General features: G+C 49.5%; 1 protein-coding gene across 11 annotated transcripts in view; it reads left to right on the top strand.

Annotated features, from left to right (window-relative positions):
* The window catches only part of RAP1GAP2 (RAP1 GTPase activating protein 2), a 211,556-nt gene that overhangs the window by 173,520 nt on the left and 12,399 nt on the right, over positions 1-25,637 (top strand). For 10 of the 11 annotated variants that reach the window (XM_073235018.1, XM_037022788.2, XM_037022793.2 and 7 more), the window contains 8 exons: positions 4,534-4,634; positions 6,667-6,796; positions 8,850-9,005; positions 14,027-14,098; positions 14,607-14,693; positions 16,139-16,273; positions 23,384-23,521; positions 25,213-25,331. In XM_073235018.1, the coding sequence (XP_073091119.1) occupies positions 4,534-4,634; positions 6,667-6,796; positions 8,850-9,005; positions 14,027-14,098; positions 14,607-14,693; positions 16,139-16,273; positions 23,384-23,521; positions 25,213-25,331 (938 nt within the window). The remainder of the gene's footprint in view (positions 1-4,533; positions 4,635-6,666; positions 6,797-8,849; positions 9,006-14,026; positions 14,099-14,606; positions 14,694-16,138; positions 16,274-23,383; positions 23,522-25,212; positions 25,332-25,637) is intronic. The other variant, XM_037022789.2, reaches the window with a different exon arrangement.

The raw sequence follows: 25,637 nt of genomic DNA, 5'->3' as shown, positions 1-25,637 counted from the left end.
CATGGTGACTTTATATAAGTACACTTGTAATTTTTTGTTATGTGATTAATGAATGAATGAAAATTTTGGCTCTTCTAATGGTAGGTCAATAGTATTTTTTAATATTGTCTGTTTTTTTTTTTTTTTGCGTGACAGGGTCTTTCTTGGCTACACGATAGATGACTTCCTTGTCTGAAGATATTAGACCACAAGAGACATATGTTCACTCAGAAATACTGTAATTAAGTGAAGGGTTTAGGAGCTAAAACACCAACACAGATGAATCTTATAATTTAAGGGAGATTATTCATGTAGCCACTCTAATTATTTTCACATACTGCATTTTTATTTTGTACGGCTCTGCTAATATAACCCCCCTAATTAAAGCTCTTTTCTTGTGCTGTTTACCAAAGCAGATCTCATAAGGTGATTACAACCCAATGTTCCGACAAAGGTATAATTACTGAACATTAACCATCTACCTCTGAGAGGGAGTCTGTGTGTTGTTTATGTACCTGATGTTGCTGAGGCAAGGTGGGGATGCACAGGGTGATAAGTCTGTTTTTTTAAAAACTGGGCAGATTGTTGTTTTGCAAGCCTACATCTGGGGCGGGGGTTGGGCGAGTAATATGAACATTTGTTGCCCAAAAGCTCTATGCTGGTCTTAGGATATAAGTAAGCTCCACCTAACTCTCCTGTTGGTCAGGCTCTGTGATAAACACTGTGGGTGATACAGTGATGATTGAAAGTCCCTCCCTGCGTGAATGGTCAATCTCAGTATAAGAGTAAAGACTGCTAATCCCAGGCTGGGGGTAAGTCGGAGTCCCAGAGCATAAACTCAGTGTTTTCCCAGTAGAAGATGTGTGTTGCCTGGAAGCAGCTGTTCTGCATTCTGGCCTCATGACCTGAACTAAACAGTACACTGGGCTTGAGTTGCCATGCCTTTGCAGCATGCTATAGATCAGGGATCAGCAAACTTTTTCTGTAAAGGGCCAGATAGTAAAATATTTTAGACTTTATGGGCCATACCATCTCTGTTCTAATGACTTAACCCTATCTCTGCAGTGTAAGAGCAGCCATAGATAATACTAAAGTAATTGGCCTGGTTGTGTTCCAATTAAACTTTATTTATAAAATCAGGCGGCAGGCCAGACTTGGCCCATGAGCTGTAATTTGCTGACCCTGCTAGAGAGCAGTATTTACCATACTTCAGACATTCCCAAACCACATCCAAGTGACTCTACTGTATGCCACTGTTAGACTTTTTATCATACCTATACTATTAACTACTTAATATTTTCTTAAAAATTTTTTTCCACCTTAAATGCATTCTTTAAAGGAAAATTTGTATCACTACTCTAATTGGAAAATCAGTATCACTTGCATGAAATGAAGGTAGTTCTAAAGAGAAATACTATAAAAAACACAATGAAGTTATTGAAGTCTAGGTAGTTGCTGGCCCCTCAGAACCTGAGGCTTACTCTTTTTTTTAATAAAGCAGGTGTTAAGGAGGTTTGAAGAATCATCTATTTGATACCTTCTCCTTGAAGTGATTGCATAGACCTTAAGATGCACGAGTGTCCTTGAAGCATCTGCAGCTTTTGTGGCCATATACAGATGTTTGCAGAGCCTTCAGCAGTTTGCAGATCCTGCCATTGGGGGCAGAGCCTGTTGATCAGGCATAGTTTTAAGCCTGCCACACTGCAGAGCTTACTACTGTTTTCAGTAGTTACCTAGTTTTCAAAAATTATTAACCTTTTTATTTTTAGATATTTGTAGATTTACATGCAGTTGTAAGAAATAATGCAGAGAGATCTTGTATCCTCTTTATCCAGTTTCCCCCAAAGGTAATGTCTTATAAATTTACAGCACAATATTGGAGACAGGGTACTGACATTGATACAATCTGCAAATCTTATTCAGACTTCCCCATTTTACATGCACTCATTTGTGGCGTGTGTGTGTATGTGTGTGTGTGTGTGTGTGTATTTAATTGCATGTAATTTTATCATGTATGTAGGTTCTACAGTCAAAATGCAGAAGTCCTCCTAGGAATTTACCCTAAGAATGCAGGAGCTCAGTTTCAAAAAGACATATGCACCCCTATGTTTATTGCAGCACTATTTACAATAGCCAAGAAATGGAAGCAACCTAAGTGTCCATCAGTAGATGAATGAATAAAGAAGATGTGGTACATATACACAATGGAATATTATTCAGCTATAAGAAGAAAACAAATCCTACCATTTGCAACAACATGGATGGAGCTGGAGGGTATTATGCTCAGTGAAATAAGCCAGGCGAGAAAGACAAGTACCAAATGATTTCACTCATCTGTGGAGTATAAGAACAAAGAAAATACTGAAGGAACGAAACAGCAGCAGACTCACAGAACCCAAGAATGGATTAACAGTTGCCAAAGGGAAAGGGACTGGGTGTGGGTGGGTGGGAAGGGAGGGAGAAAGGGAATAAGGGGCATGACAATTAGTATACATAATGTAGTCGGGGGGGCACGGGGAAGGCTGTATAGCACAGTGAAGACAAGTAGTGATTCTATAGCATCTTATTACACTGATGGACAGTGACTGTAATGGGGTATGTGGTGAGGACTTGATAATGGGGGGAATCTAGTAACCACAGTGTTGCTCATGTAATTGTATATTAATGATACCAAAAAAAAAAAGATGCAGAAGTCTACCACCACAAGGATCCCCTGTACTGCCCTTTTATAACCATGCCAGCATCCCTCCTCCATGTCCCTTACCCCCTCCAATCCCTAACCTCTGGCAACCACAAATGTGTTCTCTGATTTCTAAACTTTGACATTAAAAGAATATTATGTAAATGAAATCATACAGTATATAACCTTTGTAGATTGGCTTTTTTCCACTCAGCAAGATTCTTCCAAGTTCTTGAGTGTATCAATAGTTCTTTCCTTTTTATGGCTGAGTAGTATTCCATTGTGTGGCTATACTACTGTCTGTTTAGCTGTTCACCCATTGAGGGACTTCTGGGTTGTTTCCAGTTTTGGGGTGTTATCAGTAAAGCTGCTATGAACATTTATATACAGGTTTTATTGTGACCATAAGTTTTCATCTCTCTGGGATGAATGCTTAGGAGTACAGTTGCTGGGTTATATGGCAATTACATGTTTAGTTTTGTAAGAAGCTGCCAAACTGTTTTCTAGAGTGGTGGTTGCATTTTATATTTCTACCAGCAAATGTATGAGTGATCTGTTTTCTCTACATCATTGCTAGCATTTGGTGTTGTTACTATTTTTTACTTTATTCAATAGATGTATAGTGATATCTCATTATGGTTTTAACTTGCATTTCTCTTGTGGCTAATGATGTTGAACAAATTTTCATGTCTTCAGTATATCCTCTTGGGTGAAGTGACTGTTCATGTTTTTTAACCATTTTCTAATTGGATATTTTTTTTTACTGTTCAAATTTTTTATGGCAGACCATGATATGTGAGTTATACCTCAATATAGTACACAATTCTGTGGTCTATAGTACATTCACGGAGTTGTGCAACTATTAGCACTAACTCCAGAAAGTTTTCATCACCCTCAAAAGAAACTCCATGCCTATTAGCAGTCACTTCCCATCACTACCCTGTATAGCTCCTGTCAACCTCTAATCTTTCTATATGTGGATTTCCTTGTTCTGGACATTTTATATAAATGGAATCATAATGTGTGGGCTTTTATGTCTAGCTTTTACTTAGCATAATGTTTTCAGGGCTCATCCATATTACAGCATGAATCAGTACTGCATTCCTTTTTATGGCCAAATTATATTCCATTGTATGGATATACCACATTTTGCTTATCCATTTGTCAGTTGGTAGACATTTTGGTTGCTTCCACTTTTGGGCTATTATGAGTAATGCTGCTATGAACATTGGTGTTTAAGTTTTGTGTGGACTTATGTTTTCATTTCTCTTGAGCATATTCTTAAAGGTGGAATTGCTGGATCATATGGTAACTCTTTACATAGCATTTTGAGGGACTGCCAGACTATTTTCCAAAGAGATGGCACCATTTTACATTCCCACCAGAAGTGTATATGGGATCTGATTTTTCCATATCCTCATCAACACTTCTTGTTGTCTTTCTTTTTGATTATAGCCATCCAGTGGATGTGAAGTAGTATCTCGTTGTGGTTTTGATTATTATTGAGTTTTGAGTGTTCTTTAAATATTCTAGGTATTAGCCCTTTTTCAGAAATCCAATTACTTGTTTTTCATTTATTCACTGGGTTTTGTTATTAGGTCTAAGAACTCTGCTTCAGCTTTGCTTTTGTGAAAAACAACCCTTATTCAAATAGAAAGTCCTCATTAGCCAGCTCCAAAAATCCTGCTCTGTTGAGTGAGATTCTTTAAGTCCTTCCTCCAGTTGAGGACAGAGCCTCAACTGGATGGTTGAATGTGTTGGGGGATAGGAGAAAGGAAGAAAAGGATCAGGTATCCAGACAACCATATTCCTTCCCTTGACACCAAGAAGGCTTTTTCTAACTCCTGCCCCCCCTGGTGCTGTTTCTTTTTCAGACACTGGAGGAGGAGTTGTTTGGGAACAATGAGGAGAGCCCAGCTTTCCAGGAGTTCTTGGACCTGCTGGGGGACACAATCACACTGCAGAACTTCAAAGGGTAGGTTTTAGCCAAGCAATGACTCTCTTCTCATCAGTGAGGTCCTAGAAGAAGGTAAAGGGTGACAGTGAGTTTCAGGGAGGGCATGTGGGAGTTAAAAACACACACAGGAATGTGGGATTGTTTTTCAGCAAGTAAACAACACTCACCTGAATTCCTAAGGAAACTGTGGTACAGGGGAAAATCCAGAATGGCTGATTATCTGAAAGGCACTGACATTTGATCCTAGGATGCATGATGAAATAGCTGTACTTCAGATTTGTCTTCCTAATTACATTTGGCTTAGGCTGAGAGTGAAGTGAACCCATCTTCTCTGTTACTCACCTGCCTGGCATTCAGGGAAGAGAGGGCCCTGTGCAGTTTGGGAAGAAATGACCCCAAAGGGTAATTGGGAGTTGGTGAAAATACAGTTATCCCCTCCCCACTGGCAGGAATCTACGCAACCGTCTATTGCTCTCTAAGTGGGCAGAGAGAAGATTGGGTCTGTTGCTTAGAAAACTCTAGCTTTTGCTTGACAAAGGCAACATTTGGGAAGGACCTTCAGACCTGGCCAGCTTATTGTGTGTACATGGTTGAGCTCCCAGAGTAACCCACTCCAGAAGCCAGATTTATAGTATCTCCTAATGTCTGTGAAAGCACCTAGCTCTTTGCCTCGCATGTAGTTGGTTTTCAATAATCACTTTCCCTCTGCTTCCTTCTCTCTCTTTTTTTCTCCCCCTGCCCTGCCTCAGTTTTCTTCCCTTCAAGGCCATCACTACTGTCTGGAGTCAGTCACACATGGGTTAAAATCCTATCTCCTCCATTCAGTAGGTCTGGCTTTGAACAAGTGACTTATCCTCTGAAAGCCTCAGTTTCTTTATCTGTAAAAAGGGAGATAAACATAACACTGACCACACAAGGTTGCTGAGGTCTTAAAAAAGAATGCATGTGAAGCACCTAAGCTAGTGCCACACACAGACTTGGCACTGGTAGCCATTATTCTTCTTGTTCTTAGTATAACTCCTTCCACCGACTCTGAGATGCCTTCATGATAAGATGCATGATTTCAGAGATAGTAAGATGTGAAAAAATGATGTGTCTTAGAATAGATGAGACAAAGTACATTAAAACTGGGAAGGACCCCAACCCAGAGATCATGTATTCCTGTGCCTTTATTGTATAGAGAAAGGAAGCTGAGACCTAGAAAGATGGAGTGATATGCCTAAGGTTGAGTGCTGGATTAGTGGCAGAAGTGGGTCTAGAACCTGGAGCGCCTGACTCCCAGTGTGCTTTCCTCCATGCTGGGCTGAGCACATTTGTTTGGCTTGTATTACAGTGCTTGGGGGACTGAATGATGTCAAGGGTCTACTTTATATCATTTTTCTTAAAGGAACTTGCATCCTTCTCCTCTTGCTGTAGAATATGATCCACAGGTGGCAGCTGTGCTTCTATAAAGGAAGGAGGAGCAGCTCTCGGAAGCCCACCTGCTCCTTAGTACTTCCCTCTCCTGAGATACACAGAAAAGAGACCTCCTTAGATGCCTCCAAGCTTGTTGCTGCCGTGGTTGGGCCTCTGCATAGGGACTGGTTGGGTGGAAGTCAAGCATCTTCTGCTGACCCTGCTGCTCCTGTAGGGCTTACTGCCATCAACCTGGAGGGATGGTTGTCCTGGCTCTGGGCTGAGGACTTGCACATGGCCTTGCATAGAGCAAAGGCTTATGTCCAGCATTGGGGGCCACTGGTGCCTGGGATGGCATTTGTCTGGGATTGTGGGTGGACAGCCATATGGTGTGGAGCGGACTCTGCCAAGGCTTAAAAAATGGAGGTCCTGCCTTTGTCTTTTAGAGAACAGACTGATGATTGGAATGCCAGGACTTGCCTGCTCAGAAGAGCAGACTTCCCTGCATTCCCATGGCCTGATCCCTGTGCCCCCAGCTCACCCACGTCTTCTCATTTGCCCTTCCGCTTCTACAACCTTAGGGAAGGTTGCACCAAGTTGCCCACTTCCCCTCACTCTCTCTCTCTCTCTGGCATTTGCCTGGTTTTACTGACAGTTTCCGAGGAGGCCTGGATGTGACCCATGGACAGACTGGGGTGGAATCGGTGTACACGATATTCCGGGACAGGGAGATCATGTTTCATGTCTCCACAAAGCTGCCATTTACGGAGGGAGACACCCAGCAGGTAACTTAGTTCAGGAGGGCTTGGGAGCCCGGGGCGTGGGAGGTGAAAGTCTCCTTCTGGTCTGATCTACCTGACAGGCTGCGGCTCCCCTCCCCGTCTTCATAATCAAAAGGCTATGTCTTCTCATCAGAGCCTGTTGTGTTGCACTGTGTCACCCACCAGCCACTCTGTGCAGGACCCAAGGACAGGGTTTGTAGATATTCCATTGTGACCAAAGGGGAAATTGCAGTGCAGCATGGTTAAAACACTTGTTTCCCTGTTGATTAGTGGCAGAGCTGGGAGCAGAGCCTGGTGCCCCAGTCATGTAGGGCAGCAGTAAAGAGAATGTGATGTGGTCTGCAAATGGCAGCTGGATGCCAGCTCTGCCACCTCAGGACATGTGATTCTGGGCAAGCCGGTTAGCCTTGTAGCCTTATTTTTCTCATTTGTAAGATGGGGATAACATCATGTACATCAGAGGGTTGTTGTGGGGATCACATAAGGCTCTGAATGCAGGGCTCAGTACAATGCCCGGCTGTGGCAGGCTTCCTGCCTCACAGCTGCTCACTCTGCAGGCTGCCAGGTGCAAGCAGCACCACAAAGTTGCTTGTTGCATGAGATGTCCCCCAACTTTTCTAGTCTCTCAGCAAACATGCCGTGAGTAGGAAGGCACCTTTACCTCAACCCTGCAGCCCTGGATGAGAACCCCCTTCCAGTGTCTCCTGCTGTCCCTCCCACTGGCCACTCTGGACAGCTGTGTGTCCCAGGCAGGGAGCCAGGGCCTGGCTCTTTTCTCACTGAGCCCTGAAACCAGCAGCCAGCAGCCGAGCCCTGGCTGTTGGACCATTCGTGCTTTTCAGTCTCTAGGAAAATGAGAAAGGAAAGTAGGCCTTTCACCAGCCTCTGACCCATTCATTTTTGAGCAGGGAACTGAGGAGGGAGCACAGATGTCATATTGTAAACATAATGCCTGACTTCGTACGGAAAAAAGAAATTGGCAAATGAGACTGTGATTTGGCTCTAAAATAACTACTGAATGTTCCAGAAACAAATGGGAGCAGGATTCCTTTTGTATCCAAAGTAGGTTTTCTCTCCACATTTCCCATTCGGTCTCCTGAGACTGAGGGCTGCTAGGTGCCTGGTTCTACCCGCGTCACCTATGTTAAGTGGGAGGTGTACTGAGCTTGCCTCTCAGCAAGGACTGACTATATATTTATTTTTCTTCCCAAGAAATGGGGTGAAGGGTATGGAGTTAGACAATTTGCATAAGAGTGCCTGCATGCAGTTGGTGCTTAATAAAGGAATAAATGTGTAAGTAAGCACCTACCAGGACTCAGTATACAGGAGGGCCTTAACATTTGAAATCACGCCCATGGTTTCTGACACACAGCAGGTGCTTGTGGATTGAGGTCCCCTCTGGTAGCATGTGGCCCAGTTTGGGATCCTGAGATTTCTCTCCCCCAGGATTTCTGCCAAACCAGCTTGGCTGTGTTTCTCCAAACATGGCTCTTCCCCCCTTTTGGTATAGAATGATCTTTCCCCCGATCCCTGATTATTCACATTTCCATCAACCCCCTACACTCCCCACCCCCATCTCCTCTTCCAGGAAGCCTTCTCAGATTACCCTCTGGCTTCTGGTTTTGTCCTCTTCTGTGCCCCTGGGGTGTCAGGCACTTCATGCACAGCAGCTGATTTAGCAGTTGCTGGCTGGTGGCTTTGTTAGTGTTCTCAGGCGGCCTCACCTGTGTTTGTGTCTCTTCTGGCTCAGTTATGGGCTCTACCAGGGCAGAACCTGGCACTTGCCTTTGAACTTTTCTCCCTGAGCCCTGAGTCATGGCTCTGCATGCTTAGAGCTCAGTGAGAGGCTTGCTGGCCTCTACCTAACAACTTAGGCTGCTTCTCCCTTGTTATCTTTTTGGTAGCTTCTAAAGATTGAAAGCTCCCTGGAGAGCTAGGCCTCAGAGTTCCAGAGTTTATGTATAAAGATAGAATAATGAGGATTTTCCGGTGTAGATCTATTCTGTTCTCAGGATGTTCCTAACTGGCTTATAACAATGCAACACTTTTTATTTAGCTCCAGAGAAAGAGACACATTGGGAATGACATTGTGGCCATCATCTTCCAAGAGGAGAACACACCGTTTGTCCCAGATATGATTGCCTCCAACTTCTTACATGCCTACATTGTCGTGCAGGCGGAGAACCTGGGCACAGAGACCCCGTCCTACAAGGTGAGGAAAAGGTCTCATTGGAGGAAGCGGTGGGCCTGGGCACTTCACCATACCTCATCCGACCAGTGATACCAAGGAATGCCAGTTCTCGATGGCTTTGCAGGCTTTTATCTAGAGTGGCACATCTTTGATGTGATCAATTTTCTTGGGTTTCTTGGTGTTTTCTATGAGTGTTTGGGTTTCTGGGACTTGGGAGCTAGACTCCTGGTGATGAGCACCTTCTGAGGTCACCCGTGCCATCTGGCTGCCCCTGGGCTCAGCAGCATCTAACTCGGGCGTTGAGAAGCTCTGGATCCTCCAATTTGGAATCTGGTAATGCCATTTACTGGAGTAAGTCAAAGCCAGAGGAGAGAAAAAAGGAGAAAGAGGGCCACCAGGAAGGGGAGGGGAGAAGGGGTGACAAAGGAAAGAAAGGAAAAGGAGAAATATGTCTGGTGAGAACAGTGGCGAACAGGGGCCTGGTAGGTCCTGGCCACTGGGTGGGCCCCTCTGGGTTAGCTGTTCTGGAATAAAGGATTGATCTTGATTCAAAGACTCCTAGGGCAGGGTGACAGGCCCCCGAATCTAAGCTCCTGACCTGTAAGAGCTCTTTCTCTTATTGGCTCAAAATCTCCCTAATGCAGCCGAGTCTTGGCAGTCCTCACCTGCCCATCCCTGATGGCAGTACCCCAACGCTCTCCTCCTCCATGAGACACAATTGCAACCTCTTGGGTAACAGTTTCTCTCTATCACAGTGGTGTTGGGAGGCGTGGGACCCAAGGGAGATAGACTGAGGCAGGGTTTTTAGGGCAGATGTTAGTTTTGAACTCCCTGCAGATAGGCGCAAAATGTTGTTTGTGTACAAAATATTGAGTTTATGTATTTCTTTGCAGTTTCTCGGGAGAGAGGGCATAGCTCACATTCTCAGAGAGCTCCCTCCTCTCCACAGTATTAGGAATCACTGTTCAAAGGCAGAGGGAAAATGAGCCTGTCATTACTCATGGGAGACTGTGAGGCCTGAAAGTGTTTCCTATGTAATAACGTAGGCTGATGCTGGATCCTGGGGTTCCCAAAGCCACAGCACTTCATGGCTGTCCTCGTGAAGTTTCAATTTTGCTCAAGGATCTCAGGAAGAGAAAATGATATCCTATAATGGTCACAGAAGTATAAGCCCAGATATATTAAGTGCAAAGTTCATATTACTTTATTACCAAACGTGAGATTTTAAGAACACAAAACAAAACTCCCCTCTCTGCTATGGAGCAGAGCTGATTTTCTTACATACTCATATTCATACTCATGCTCCTCTGTCACTGAGCAGTTCTAGCTGAAAAGCTGGAGAAGCCATGGTTTGGGCATTTCCTTGAAGGACAGGGCTGGGTCACAGCCTTGACCGAGATGGGTATTGACTTCAAACAGCTGCTTGGCTTGTTGGCAGAAGCAAGCTTATTCATCCGGTGCTTGCCATGTGTCAGGTACCCTGCTAGGGGTTAGGCATGTTAGGGTGGCACGCAGCACCAGCCTCCAGGGAAGCAACAGAGGAGCCCGTGAGTGCAGTCCAGCCACTGGGCCACTCACACAGCCAACTGGCTCTCTTAACAGCCAGTGGAGACACAGAGCTACTGAGTAGGGTCCCCAGAGGAAAGCTGTGGGACAGGAGGGCTTTGTCTCCTGTGTGTGGCTTGTCTGCTGGGCCTCTGCTGGCAGAAGGGGGCCTCTTACAGACAATTAGTATTTGCTCTTAGCTCCAGATAGGAAATGGAGCTCAGCTAACTGGCTTCTCCACTTTCCCAAGAGCTTATGGAGGGGGAAAATGAGAGACAAATCAGAGGTCAGGAAAAGCACTACCCTACCTCCAGCTTTGATGCCAGAAGTCTTTACCAAGTCTTCCTGGCCAAAGCCCACGGGCCAGGTAAAGTACCTCAGGGGTTCTCAGAGAGATGAGAAGCAGAGAAGCAGGACCTGCCAGAGAGCCCCACTGTCCCCGGGATGTGGGACTTCATGCTGCACCTTCCAGGCAAACAGTGAGGCTTGAAGGCAAGATCTATGAACTTGGGTCGGGGTGCAGAGGGCAGGGAGGGAGACCAGCATTCCAAAGCTATGTCCATCCACATCCCAGCAACACCCCAGGGGACCAGCAGACTGAGGAGGACCTGGTAAGGTCCCTCAGAGGGTCCATAGTGAAGTGGGCCTCCAGCTGACTCCTGGGCTTCCCTAAGCAGAGGAGGACGAGATTTCCCCAAGCACTGACACTTGCCCTGGGAGCCCTCCACTGGGTGGTATGGACAGTGGGAGAGAAGAGGAAAGGCACGACCGATGGGGTGGGAGCAGGGAAGGGCCGCAGACCGGGAGCTCTCCGCTCTTGGGCCAGTTCCTTCCCTTTCTGGGCCTCTGTTTCCCTCTGTGAGAAAAGAGGACATTGGCTAGACAACCTCTGAGCTCCTTCTGGCCCTGACGTGCTGCAGGAGGAGAAGGAGGAGTTGAGAAACAGGGGTGTGTGCATATTGGATTAGGAAGTGGTTTTGGGGGGACCTCTCTAGTACTTCAGTGTCCATATTAGGCACAGGTCAGCAGAGAAAGTAAAAAAAAAAAGCAAACACCAGGTGACAGTGGTTACCCCATCCTGGGTGTATGCTCTGTACCAGGCACTGTGCTAGGCTCCCACAAGCACCATCTTCTTGCGTCCTCACATGCCCCTGCCCAGGCAGGGCCTCTCAGCACTGCTTCACAGGGAGGACACTGGGGCTGAGAGCTTCAGTTACTTAAGGCCTGAGGCCGCAGAGCCCAGAAGCAGTGAAGCTGTAGTCCCTCTCTGGGTTTGCTGGGGTGCTTGTTACTGAGCTGTCAAGCAGGTGGGAACTTGGTTTCAAAACCTGGTGTGTGAAACATCACATCAGATTATTTTTCAGACATGAATTTTGTCCCCGTCCTGCCAGATTGGAAGGACATTCCAGCTGAACCATCACTAAAACTCCCTCCACTCCCTGGGTCACTCTGCTCCAACCACTGAAGTCCCGCAGAGGTTTCAGGAATCTGAAGCAGACCATCAAGGAAGGCTCCTGGCTGTGTACCCTGCCCTCCTCTCACTACTGATCTGGGGTTTGAGCGACCCTCCGTGGGTCTCTGAGGCTTCCCGGCTGTACTTGGCTGTGGGGATCGTATCAAGTTTGGGGCCCTGGGAGGCTCCTCACCTACCTCGGGCATCCTGATTACTCACACCCCCCAGGTCTCCTTCCGCTTTCCAGCCTTGAACAATTCTCTTCCCCAGTCACCTGCCTTCTCTCCTTCTAAGTCCTGCTTTGCCCGCTGCCGGGAGGCCCTCACTGAATTTAGAAAACCGTAAGGTGTGGTCCTGTTCAGGCAGCTTCTGCTTTTACAGCCCAGCGACCCAACTGTCCTCAAGAGGAGGGGACACAAAGGCCCCTGCGCTCTGTTGTAAAGGGGTCAGGAGATGGAACAACGGGGACAGAAGATGAATGGCTATCACAAGGAGGGATCTTGTCCCCTGCTTTTCTGACATGCTGCTGTGGTGGGCTTGTCTGGCTGGGAACTCTGGTGGATTTAAGAGCATATCTGAACCCCATACCCAATCAGCACAGGTCTCTCCAATGCAAGCCTGAGAAGCAAGGGTGTTTGGGTGGGAAGAGGCCAGAGGGCCTGGCCTGGCCTCCTGGCCTCTGGCTTTGTCCCCAGTGCCCACAGACAGCCCCCTCTCAGTGTCCTTCCCACCATCCAGTCAGTCCCCAGATTCCGGTGCACAGTGGGTAGTGGTGGGGGACTGGGTTTGGCAGCTGGAAGCAGCCAGAAATCATGTCAAACGCACAGTGTTTCCTGACTCTGGGTATGTACTGTGAGCCGTATGCACAGCCTTGAACTTGGGCAGAGAAAGCCTTGTTGACCAGCTCTCTCCTGCTCCCTTCCCTTCCAGACCCTGGCAGGGCTTTTCCTTGGCCTGGCTCCGAGCTGCCTGCTTACCAGGTCTGGCAGACTCTCTGCATCTGCCCTACTTCACAGGCAGGGAGGCTGGCAGCACGCCAGGGGCTCACGTCAGCAGCCGCCTGGGGAAGGGAAAGGGCAGAGTCTCCAGAGAGGCTGCCAGCCCTGTGGGCTGAGAACAGGCGAAACCAGGGCACCTCCGTGCAGACAGAGGAGGAGCGGAGGTGTGGGGCCTGTCCTGACCCTGGGAGGCCCCCATGAGGGGCACATTGGGGCTCTCATGCCTTCCTAGGCTGGCCAGAGGCACACACCCCACCCAGAGCCTGGGACACCCTAGGCACAGTGCCTTGCTGTTCCCCACCCCCAAGTTGCCAGCCTGGGCTCTGGTGCCCTGTTAGTTCGAGCCTCACCCAGACTGCCTGACCTTGTGTGTGGGCGCAGGGCTTCCAAACATGAGTCCATCCAATCTAAGGAGCACTTAACAGCTGCACATTCCTGGCTCCACCCCAGAACGTTTGATTCAGTAGGTTTGGGGTATAGCCAATGCAACCAGTATTAATTTTTTAAACACTGGAAGTGACTGTGATGCATGGCCAGTTTTGGGAGTCAGTGTTGTGGGAAAAGAGCCTCAGAGCAGGGCTCACCCCTGGCTAATTGCGTGTGCCTTTGGGGGAGATTGCTCCACGTCTCTGGGCATCTGTTTCCTCACGGTGAACAGGAGTAATCGTCTTCGCTCAGTCTTCCCTGTACGATTAGTAGGGGGTAATGGGATGAGGCCTCCTGGGTACTTACATTGCATCAGAACTAGGGTCTCAGGCTGCTCTCCTCAGCCCCGTCCAGCTATCTTGCCAGACGTGCTTCTGGCCTCCAGGAATGCAGATGACAGCGTGTGGATGGCTCTGCACCGTCCACCCACTTCTAGGAACAGTGACTTGGGCCAGGTTGGCTTTGCTCCCAGAAGCATTTAATTTGTATTCTGGGAAGGGCAGTGGGGAGCAGGGGAGTGGACCTGCTGTGGGGAGTGGGCTTCTCCAGGGCTGGGGTGGGATGCATTACCATCCTCTGCTTGGATGCTTTCCCTGCCTACATGGACGCTCTTGTTTCAGGTCTCAGTAACTGCACGGGAAGATGTGCCTGCCTTTGGCCCACCTCTGCCCAGTCCTCCTGTTTTCCAGAAGGTAAGGACCTGTCCTTTCTGCTCCTCTCATATCCAAGACTCCAGGTTGGTTGGGGCGGGCTGAGTCTGAGCTGGGAATGTTAGGAGGACTTCCGGCAGGGTTCGGGGAGCCTCCTTGCATGGGTTGTCTCCCCACCTGTCTTCATGCTGTCAGCTGGCCTAGCACAGGGCCTCTCATCAGGGTGTTTGACATGGGGATGGCCTTCCTGCTGGAAGAAGGGTTTTTGTACCAATGCTCCAGTTCCAGGAGCCTTGGGCCCAAATTCCCTCCAGTAATAGAAATGCCAGTGTGGCTGGGGAGGGTTGATTTCCAGGACTAGGGAAGCTAGTTTCCATGTTGACATCTTAGCAGGTGGGCTTGGCCTGGGCTAAAAAATGATCAGTTGTCAGAAAGGGACCTTTCAGGGGCTCTCCCCAGGCGTCCTGTTCTTCCCACCTGTTACTGTGGCTGACACCCTCTTGGCAATGGCTGAGACTGGGAGAGTCCCAGAGCTGCTTGTCCGTTCCAGGGCCCGGAGTTCAGAGAATTTCTGCTCACCAAGCTCACCAACGCAGAGAACGCTTGCTGCAAATCGGACAAGTTTGCAAAGCTGGAGGTGAGGGGCTGGTGTCTGAAGGTCATTCTGCACTCCCAGCTGCTTGTTAGCCAGCTGCTCGGGGATCTGTTTTGGGGGGCCATTCAAAGTGAGGAGGACCATCATTGTCTCTTTAAGCCTTTAGCCCTGTATTGTTATAGGAACTCTTTCTTCCTGTGCAAACTCCATCCAAACTTCAGTTCTAGTCAATCATTCACCAGTCATTTATTGAGCATCTACTGTGTGTCCAGTTCTGTTCTGTACCCTTCACTCGCTATAGGGCCAAGTGAGACACAGTTTCTGCCCTTACATAGTTCCTGGGTTGGTAGGAGGAGACATTTACTAAAGAGACAGGTGTGATACTGTGTGCCATCACTGGGCCATGAGGGAGGCCGGTGCTGGGGCTGGGGCTCAGGATAGTGACTGCTTCTGCCTGTGGGGGGCTGGAGTGTGTTCAGGGTAGGCTTCCTGGAGGAGGTGCCCCATGAGCTGTTGAATCTGGATATCTGACAGGCCTTTTGCCAGGAGGAAAGAGTGGGTAGTGTTATTCCAGGCATGGGGCCCAGCATGAGCAAAGGCCAGGCAGCACCAGAGCCTGCCTTGTGAGGGAGCTCCGGAGGGTTTGATGTGGCCTGAGGGGAGGACTCAAATGAGGGATGGGCTGATGGGAGACTCAGCTGGAGACACTGGTTGGGTCGGATCAAGAAGGGCTTTGAATTCTAGAGACAATGAGGCACTAATAAAGTGCTCAGGCAGGAGAGCGATGTGTTTGATTTGTGTATTAGAAGATTCCTCTGACGGTGGGGAGGAGGAGAGGTTTTAAGGGAGGAGGGCAGGAAGGGTGGCAAGTCAGACACTATGAACCGGAGTCCGAGATAGATGATGACAGCTTGCTCACGCTGGGCCCAGGAGGAGATGATTTGGGGTCTGAGTCAGGAAGACCTGATGGTCTCCTGTATGTAAGGGTGGGGGGAAGTGGAATTGTGGGGCGGCTCTTGGGCCTTTGGCTGGGGCTCTTCCCTGACATGGGGTCCACTGGGAGATGAGTTTCCTCAGGATCTGCTGGTCTGTGAGGGTCCTAGGAGGGCCTACAAAGGCCGGGTCGCTGAGAGGACCAGTCCTGGTCTGTGTGCATGGCGCTCCCTGGAGGTTGTATCCTTGGTTCTAGAAGAACAGCTGGGTGGAGGAGAGCAGTGGGCAGTTGGGTCCATGGATGTGGAGACTGAGGCAGACATCCGGGCTGGGAGTCAGCAGGGCAGAGCCTAGGATGGCCCAAGGAGGAGCAGCAGAGGGACAGGTACAGAGCTTTAGTGGTAACTGCATCAGTTGTGAGCATGGACCCCAGCCTGGCCTTGGGTCCACACTGTTGTGGGACTGCATGTGGCCAAGTGCGTGGAGCCTCCAGGGAGAGGGCGCACCCATGCCCACAGGGTCAGCTCCATAGCTCCCCTGCTCTTCCCTTCCAGGACCGGACGAGGGCCGCACTCCTGGACAACCTTCACGACGAACTCCACGTCCACACACAGGCCATGCTGGGACTGGGCCCAGAAGAGGACAAGTTTGAGAATGGGGGCCATGGGGGATTCCTGGAGTCTTTTAAGGTACAGGGGCAAGATCAGCTGGGGATTGCTGGGGTGGGGAAAACAAGGGAAGACGTTCAAGGTCCACGTGATCCAAGGAAGGCCCATGCAGTCCTGACCCCAGAACCCGAGGGCCTCCAAAGGAGGCAGGACCAATGGGGCATTGCAGGTATTTGCAGAGGGCAGGGGCATCAGGAAGTGGGAGTGGCTGGAGCAGCCAGCTGTGCCTCCAGCATCCTTTGCACCCTGCCTTGAACTGGCTCGTCTCCTCCTGGCCCCGGGGTCTGACAAGCAGGGACAGGGTAAGAGTTAGCACCAGGAGAGGACCAGTGCCAATCGAGAGCATCCTGCTTTCATCTGCCTCCCTTCTGTGGCAGGACGGGGAGCCCGGGGAAGGCTGGCAGGAGCAAGGACACAGACCTTACGGGTCTTCAGCAGCCTGTACAGGGTACGGGTACCGCAAGGATTCTTTCCAACTGGCAGGGCATCGGAGGACCTGGCCAGGCCAGTGGTATGGAGTTACAGGCAAGTCCCTGTGGGCTTTGAAAAAGGAGGAACTTCCTAACCAGAATGAGGTGCTGAAAGAGGTAGTGAGCTCCCTGTCCCTGGGATTTTTCAAGTAGAGCTTGGACTGCCACCCAGCTGGTGTGAGATGAAGAAGGTTCACCATCCTGTCGTTGCTGAATGCTTGTCAGTCCCCAGAGCACTTTCATCCAGCATCTGATCTGAGCCTGGCTGTAATCCTGTTCAGTTGGCAGAACAGGTTTTGTTATTTCCACTCACACGAGGGCTCAGGCTGAGACAGACCATGGGAGGGCCCAGAACCTTACACCTACTTGGAGGTATAGCCTTGTTTCAAACCCAGGTTTCCTGGTTCCTAGGTCAGTGTTCTGCTGGAACAGCCATCGCAGAGTGACTTGTAAAGCTGCCGTTTTGGGGACAGCGTGTGTGTGTGGGGGGGTTAGACCTGCCCGTTTTAGCATTCCCGGCTCTATGTGATCCTGGGCGCCGTCTTTAAAGTCTCTGAACTATATAGTTTTCTCATCAACAGCACAGAGATGATCAAGTGCACCTCTGTCCTAGAGTTGCTGGGAGATTCATTGAACTAATACCTGGGAGAGTGCACATTGCCTGGAATACAGTAAATGCTGGTAAAAGTTTTAGCTGTTTTGTAAAGTGAAAGCTTAACACACATTGTCCCATCTAATGCCTCACACTTGGCGCTCTGTGCCCTGTGAGCAAGGCTATTATTATGGGTATAATCATTCATACCCAGTTTTAATAATTATGGGTGTCATTTTGCAGGTGAGTAAACTAAGACTCAAAGAGATGGAGTAGTCTGTCTCAGGTCACCTGGCAGATTTGGGACTTAAATCGGGGTCTGCTGGTCTCCAAAGCCTGTGTTCTCAGTGACTATGTGACACTGCCTATGGCTTCCGACTCAGTTAAGATTCCACCCGCCCTAGCGGCCCAGGCAAGCCTGGGGTCCATCCCTGGCTGCCTGGCTGGACTGCAGAGAGCAGGGCATGGCTGTCCTGGCCCCAGTCGAGGCTAGCAGCTGAGATTCCTCAGGAGGGTGGGGGAGGAAGCTGAGCTGCTTGTCCAGGCTAGTGGGAGATTCCTGGGGCATCTGTTTCAGTCCTGATGGACAGTGGCAGCCAGGGTGAAACAGGGGAAATTGGAGATGAAGAGGAAAGTGGGATGAGGAAGAGGAGGCAAGAGAGCCAGGCCGGCTAGGCCAGCCCAGAGAGGGTGAATGTGACACCCAGCAAATAGGGAAACCTTTGTAGGCTGTGCCCTTCATCATCTCAGGCATATCAAAATGCTTCCATATGCCACAGTGAATGTCATTTTTATACGACTTGAGCTGCAGTTGACATAACGTTGTATTTTGCAGACATTTAGTGATGCAGTTGTTGCTCTCTGCTGCAGACTCTTTCTGTAGTTTGCAGTTAACAATTGTTTTTTTCAAGTTTCAAATATTTTTATAACTTAGAAAAGCCTGTAGGCAGTGGATGCTCTGCCCATGGTTCCCAGTGGGTGAAGGGCCCAGCAGCTGCACACAGGTTTGGGGTCTAAAGGAGTGGCCTGAGGTCATTGGTCCAGCCCCCGGGCTCTGGCAGCAATAGTAGTTGTTCTGTTTTGGTTCCAGTGGGTCTGACTAAAGGGGTTTCCCAGAGAGGAGAGGCTTCAGTACTTTATCATTATTCATCTTGGATCCAATAATCCAGGGAATTCTTCTTTTCAACCCTTTCAGCTCTAGGCTCTTTCTGCATTCTGCTTCCATGCCTGTCTCTGAGGTCACTGTGGGGTGAGGAAGGGGACTGTCAAGGTCAGTCACACAAAGTAAGCCTTCAGAGGGCTGCCGGTTTTGATCAGCCTTTTTTCAACCCCCCACTGGGAACATGAGCTCTTTGCCTGGTCCCTTCCGTCCTCACCCTCATATCTCCCAAGCTGTGGAGGCTGGAGCTGAGGGCAAGCCAGGTGCAGCAGCGCAGAGCCCTGCAGCCTGAGGGATGCTGACGTTCGGGCGGGGCTGTGGCCTGGCCTCTGGTCCAACCCAGCTCAGGAAGCTGTCTCTAGTTTGGATATTTCGTCATGGGCCTTGGGTCGGGCTGTGCTGAAGGAATTATCGGCATTCCTCACGGTGCTCCTCACCCAGATCTCCGTGGAATCCCCTCCTGAAGGAAATGGTGCATGAAATGATTCCAGAAAGAAAAGCTGTGTGTTGTATCTCCTTCCAGTCAAGTTCTCATCCCACAGGCATGTGGAAACATAGTGGAGAATTCCTAGGGATAAATGTGGTCTCAGCCATCCATCCCTTGCCTCTTGTGACTATTTTGGCCTGACTTTGTGGTGCAGCACCCTACAGTTTGCATCTCCTAGGGAGCAGACCCATCCCTGCCCTCGGTTGGCTGCGTGGCACCCCACACCACATAAACCAGTTCTGCACATTTTGCTTCAATTCTGCTGGCTACCATTTAAGCTTTTCTCCCAGAAGTAACATTACATTTGATTTAGGGACGTCTAGACCCATTTCTCAGACTGAGGTGATTGGAGATACTCTCAGGAATTCTCCAGTTTTACACACTTTAAAATTTTTTGTTTTTATTTACATGATGATCTAAAAAAAGAGGTGTGTTTCCAACTACAGAGGCTAAACTTTTGCAATGAAGCTCATGATTAAATGACATTTCTGTAGAATGAGTAGGCATATTACAAATGCAAGTCCATGTGACCACTGATGTTAAGGGTCTGGACATATTCTTAGAGTCTTACAGGAATCATTTCTCCTTACAAAGAAGCTGTACATTGGAAAAATACTGATCTCTAGACTGTTCTCAAGTGCCATTCTCAGCCACTACCAGCTGTTGATGAAGTTTTTGTCTGTAATGCAGTGAAAAAGTGATGCTACTTAATAGATCAATGTGAAATGTACTCAAAGCACCCATGAGCCATGTTTTGAGAAACACTGAGCTAGCTCAACCCTCCACTCACCTCATCATGCAGGAGGGACAAGGAGGCCACCCAGCAGCGGCAGACCTGGACCACAGCAAGCAGGCAGTTGTTGCAGCCTTTGAGGGCCTGTGACAGCTTATGCACTGGTCTGATCTGACCCCTAGTGGCAGGAGGGGAGCGCCGGGCTGCAGGTATCCCAGGCTCAGGTCCCTCAAGCCAGGACAATCCCCGTAGCTCACAGATAAGAGGGAGCCCTGGTCTGTTCTGGTCACAGATTAGAGTAGAGGTGTGGAGGTGTATTTCCTTCTCTGTCAGGAAATACTTTCTGTCCTCCTGCTGAAAGGACAGAAGACCCCATTCGAGACCTCATAATACTTCCTGATTCGGAGCCATCTCAGCAGGCAAGCAGTTAGCGTGTTTTTCTCCAAGGGCCTCTTCCACTGTTGTTTGCCTGGTACAGATAGCCACATCCACCTTGGAGGATTTGGGTTCCTTAAGTTGAGTTTGTTGAATTGAAACAACTCACAAGACCCACCTGTAAGGAAGTGAGGTTTGTGGTTGGCCCGGAAGAGACTTGCTCCCTGCATGATGCTAACTGGTGCTCAAGCCCCTTGCTGAAAGGGAGGGACAGGAGCAGATAATGAGAAAGAGATGCCATCTCTCTTCTCATCCTCCAAAGAGAATGTGTTCAGGGGCAAGCTGTGAGGTGAGCTGAGGGCTAGGAAACCAGGGTGACCAAGTATGTATATTGGAGTCAGACACAAGCAGACTCTGAGACGGTTGTGTGAAATACAGAGTAGACTGGTCTAGGTCTCCCAAGGTCTAGAAAGGGTAAGGTTTCCACTTGGTGCACAGAACACCTTCCAAGAGCCAGGCTGTCCACCGCTAAAACAGGCAGCACTGAAACAGTGTGCAGCCCGACCCTAGGAAGATGCAGGCAGAGAAGAGATAGCCTGTGGCCCAGATGTACACGGGCTGAGTGGGAGAGGGACCAGATCCCTGGAGACCTCTGGATGCCGACGCAGAGCCTTGACCTGCTTGTCTTTTTCTCTCCTCCCTTCCTCTTCTTATATCACTGTCCTTCACTCTCTTCAACCTTTACCCAAGTCCTCACCCAATTGGAAAAGGCCGGTGCTCCCATCTCTACAACAGATTGAAATGTGAGATACTTTGGACCATGTCACTGGGTGACTTCATCCAAATCAAGCTTTATTTTAAGGTTTTGAGCCTTAGAACATCCTTCTGTTCCCAAGAGCAGGGGAGGAGAGCTGACTTGAGAGCGAGTAGGTATTTGGCACACACTGTCTCATCTCAGGCAGGGGCCATTGCTACGTTGTACAGACCAGGAGACTGTCTCAGAGAGGTTCAAGAGGTTAATGCACCATGCTGGGAAGAACCAGGATTCAAACCTCTTCCTGTGTTTTTTTTTAAATTTAGTAGAGTTATTATACAGTGTTGGTTTTAGGTGTACAACATAGCGATCCAACAATTATATACATTATGAAATGCTCACCAGCGTAAGCGTAGTTACTGTTGCCATACACAGATATTACAGTATTTCTGACCATATTCCCTAGATTGCAAAACCCCTTCCTGTTTGCTTCAAGCAGCAGCCGGCCACACTACACATCCCTGGAATTCCCTGTCAGCCCATTATCTCCTCAAACTTAGCCTGCTGACTCAGAGCAACGCTGAGGAGAAGGTATGCTCCCTGACAGCAGGCTTGGAGACTTTTTGGGGGGAGGCTGAAAGCTCCTTGTCCATCAGTCAGCAAATGTTATGTTCAATTGGGGCCACTTTTTGGGTTGTTGGGACTGTTCTTCTGGAGCCCAGAGTTTGGTTCCTGGGTTTGGGTCCTGGCTCCATCTCTTACCTGTGATGTGACCTTGGTAATCATTTACTTTTTGGGACCTTCTCTATCCGTGTCTGTCCTCTCTGCATCTTAGGGCTGTAGGGATTCACTCAGATCATGTGAAGCTCAGCAGGCCAGGTACCATCGTACAGGGCTTGTCACTCATGTCAGATCCTTTGTGGAGAGAGACAGTGAGTGATACATCACACGAGGATGATGAAGTGACATGTCTTCATTGATGGCGATGGTGGTGGAGGTGGCAGTGGTACTCATGGGAGCACCAGGAATAGAATGATGCTGAGATTTATGGAGCACTTCACTCATGGAGGAACCTCACTGCTTATCTGGGACACCTCAGTGTGGTGCCATACCTTTCCTGCCCTCAGTTTTCCAGTGTGACTTAATGGTCTTTGGGTGATGGAATGCACAGAATGTGCGGCTGTTCTAACCATGTTTCAGGAAGCTTGCTGTGGGATTCTCTTCTGTGGTCCAGAAAGGGAGAGATTATGTTCCTCAAGGGGCATCTTTGGCTCAGACAGGAGAGGCTAGATGGCATCAGGGATACAAGGCTGGTGGGCTCCAAATCTCTTTCACAAGTGGTCTCCAGGGCTGTCATTATTTACCAATGGCCCTCCTTCCTGAATCAGCTTCCTGCATCCACATGTCTGTCGTTCTACGTAAGTTTTCTGAGGTTCTGAGAACCTCAGCCAGCTTACAACAGGAGGAAAACCTCGTAGCTCACTTAACAAGCAGGCCTGAGGTGACTTAAGACCATGTGGTCCTCTGCCCACAGCTTCTCCCCTCTTCCCCCTCTGCCACCCCCAGCTTCTCAGCTTCATCCCCCAGGCTTGAGCCCTCATGGCCCCAGGTGGCTGCTGCAGTTCCAGGTACAGAGACGTCACATCTCTTGAGAATCACCAAGGAGACCTTCCCCCGGAGCCCCCAGCAGACGTCCCCTCATGTCCCACTGGTCTGGGGGCGGGTTATGGGACTGCCTTAGACCTGAAGTCCTCCTCCATCCCATCAGACCAGCCACACTCTTTGACTCCCCTCCTGCCTTTCTTCTGGTTGTCCCCTCCTGGGCACTTCACTGTTTGCTGACGTGCCCTTTGCTCTTCAGCAGCCCTAAGTAGGCACAGTGCATCATGGAGCCTGAGCAGCTCCATGCCCCCTGAGGCCCTGAACCCTGCCCAGTCTGAGCATCTCCTCGGTCAGCACCTGTGCCAGACTGTGGGCTTGTGATGATGCTGTTTTATACCCCCGCAAGTGTGAGAGATGCCCCATTGCATGGATTAGTAAGAGCTCCTAACCAATGGCCATTGTATTCCAAGTTACACAAAGCACACTTTGGGACGACAGCAGATGGGATATCACTTTTTAAATATAAAAGGGTGCTTGGTTTTCTGGGAAAAGAGTGAGATCAGGGTCAGGCACATTTCCCACCATAATCCTGCATGGAGCATATAATTTCCTGAATTACAGATGAGGAAGCTGGAGCTTAGAGAGGTTGGTAACTAGACCAGGATGGGGGCTCGGGGAGCTGGCCTCACTTCCCTTACCTGTGAGATGGGAATAGCAACCTTTGTCCACCTTGTAGCGGTGCTGGGCACTGAACCCTCCGACTCCCTGCTAAAAGTCACCCATGCCTGGAGCGTGGGATGGGATATATGAAAATTCTCTGTAGTGATTGTCATGTGAGCCACTGAGAGAGAATGCGTGTGTGTGTGTGCACATCTGCACATGCCAAGGGCTGTGTCTGCAAACCCTACCAGGAGGGCAGGGCCGTCCGGTGGGCCAGAGCTGGAACTCTCTCCCCACAGAGGGCCATCCGTGTGCGCAGCCACTCCATGGAGACCATGGTGAGCAGCCAGAAGAAGCAGCACAGTGGGGGCATCCCCGGCAGCCTCAGCGGGGGCATCTCCCACAACAGCATGGAGGTCACCAAGACTACCTTCTCGGTGAGTCTCCGTGGGCCCTGGGCAGCACATGGGTCCTGGGGAGGGTCCCCAGGCCTGTGGAGGAAGGGTGCATTCACCCAGGTTTAGGCCAGGTGACCAGAGCAGGGATGACAGAGGGAAACTGAGGCTGTTAGGAGGTGACCCCAGGCCCTGCCCTGAGAAATGGTGCCATCCCAGGCGGCACCTCCCTTTGGCCCGGACCGGAAGCCTCCTGTTCTCTGAGTTTCCTCAACAAGTAGGACTCCTCCTTGGGACCTGGCAAAATGGTTGTGGGACACATTGGCAAAATGGTCATGGGACACATTTCTCTGCCCGGGGCTTGGGCCCCATGATGGGTGCCCTTGCTTTGTTATTAATGGTAACAGTGGCCTCCCAGCCTGCTCTGCACATATACTGAGCTGAGTAATTCATGGACATTATCTCATTTGATCCCTGGATCAGCTGTCTGAGGTAGGTGCTAATCTGTTTTCCATTTCACATTTGAGGAAAAGGAGGCCCAGAGGGGTTAAGTAACTTCCTACAGGTCACCCAGCTGAGCTGAAGAGCTGGGATTTGAGTGCAGGTCTCATTGAGCCCAAGCCTTTGCTCTTAGGTGCCGTGTAATGGAGTTTCCAAGGAAAGACAGATTGGCAAGTCTGTGGGTTTGGGTTCTGGTCTGTTTGCACCAGGGGCTGGCCAGTGAAGGAGCCACATAGTCTTTTTAAAAAGCAGAGCGACTTTAGATTTGCAGACACTAGGGTTTTTTTCTCTATTTAATAGCAGAACATGATATTAACAATTTGTATTACAAATGGTCTTACATAATTCATTTCATTTACCAAATATTTTCATAGCTCTTGGTGTCCTCCACCCAGGAGGTCTATAGAGGGGGGCGGTGGCAGGGGCAGGGCAATCACCTTCATTCTGTCAAGGAGGAGATGGTGCCCAGAGAGTTTTGCCACTCACCTAAGGTTGCACAGCATGTGAGTGTCAGGAGTTGGGGCCTGAGTTAGCAGCCTGGTGGGCTCTAAAGAATGACTGCAGGCTCCTGTCTCATCCCCCACAATCTCCCATCTCTCCATTGCCCCCCACCTCATGGGGCTGAAGCGGAGCCATTTTCTGGGGGGCTCCCTCTTCCTGTGGTTGCACATGAGCCTGGCTCTGCCATTCTCATTCTGTCTTGTTAGAGTCCCTCAGCTTGGACCCATCTGTTTGAAGGGAATGAATGGGAAATCAAGAACCCTGGATTCTTGTCCTCACCTTCCCTGTGATTTGCTATATAACCTTGGCTGAACCCCCTTACCCTGCAGCTCTTTAGCTCCTTCATAGATAAAGGGAGAGGTTGGGCCGGGTCACTCCCAGGGCCTTCTCAGCTCTGTGGTTTCAGGCAGGGACCCTCAGAGTCATTCGTCTTTCTTAACAGGTGGGCTCTCCTTATGGTCGCCCTGACCCCATGTTCCTTCAAGATTCTGGCCTGTAGTGGATTGTCATCTGGGGTCACAAGGTTTGACTTAAAACACAGGAGAACAGGCTGCAAAAGGCTTGAGTCTCAGGGTCTCAGATCCCAGGCTTTCTAGCTCGCTTGCCATTTTCTGGGGTCTCCGCCAGACTAGGTAGGGGGTTGCAGGAGCTATTGCAGATTGGAAAGGAGAAGGAAGGGAAGAAGACTGGGGTTTGGGGTGTGAGCACTCATTCTCGTGGTTTCATTGCAGCCTCCAGTGGCCGCAGCAACGGCGAAGAACCAGTCACGCAGCCCCATCAAGCGGCGATCGGGGCTCTTCCCCCGTCTGCACGCAGGCTCTGAAGGCCAAGGGGACAGCCGGACGCGGTGGTAACTGTCCAGTGTGGGGTTGTCAGCTCCCTCCATAATACAGCTGTCAGATGCCCAGCCTTGGGGAGGGCTTTGCACAGCTTCAGGAGACGGCATCTTTCTAACCCTGATCCCCACTTCAGGCACCTGCCCACCCCCTGCCACTCACTCACCTCTTTGTCCACTGAGGCAGATTTGGCCAGTCTCTGCATGGAACTTTCCAAAGCTGTTCTTGTCATATTTTTGACCCAAACTAGAAATGTTGCTTGGATTCTTTTCTTTCTTTGTTTCCTTTATCAGTGCTCGCTTGAATGTCCCTTCTTAGGG

Source organism: Manis javanica, chromosome 4 (assembly GCF_040802235.1).
Source record: "Manis javanica isolate MJ-LG chromosome 4, MJ_LKY, whole genome shotgun sequence".
NCBI lineage: Eukaryota > Metazoa > Chordata > Mammalia > Pholidota > Manidae > Manis > Manis javanica.
The sequence above is the reverse complement of the archived record's forward strand: the minus strand, read 5'-3'. Positions and strand labels throughout refer to the sequence as shown.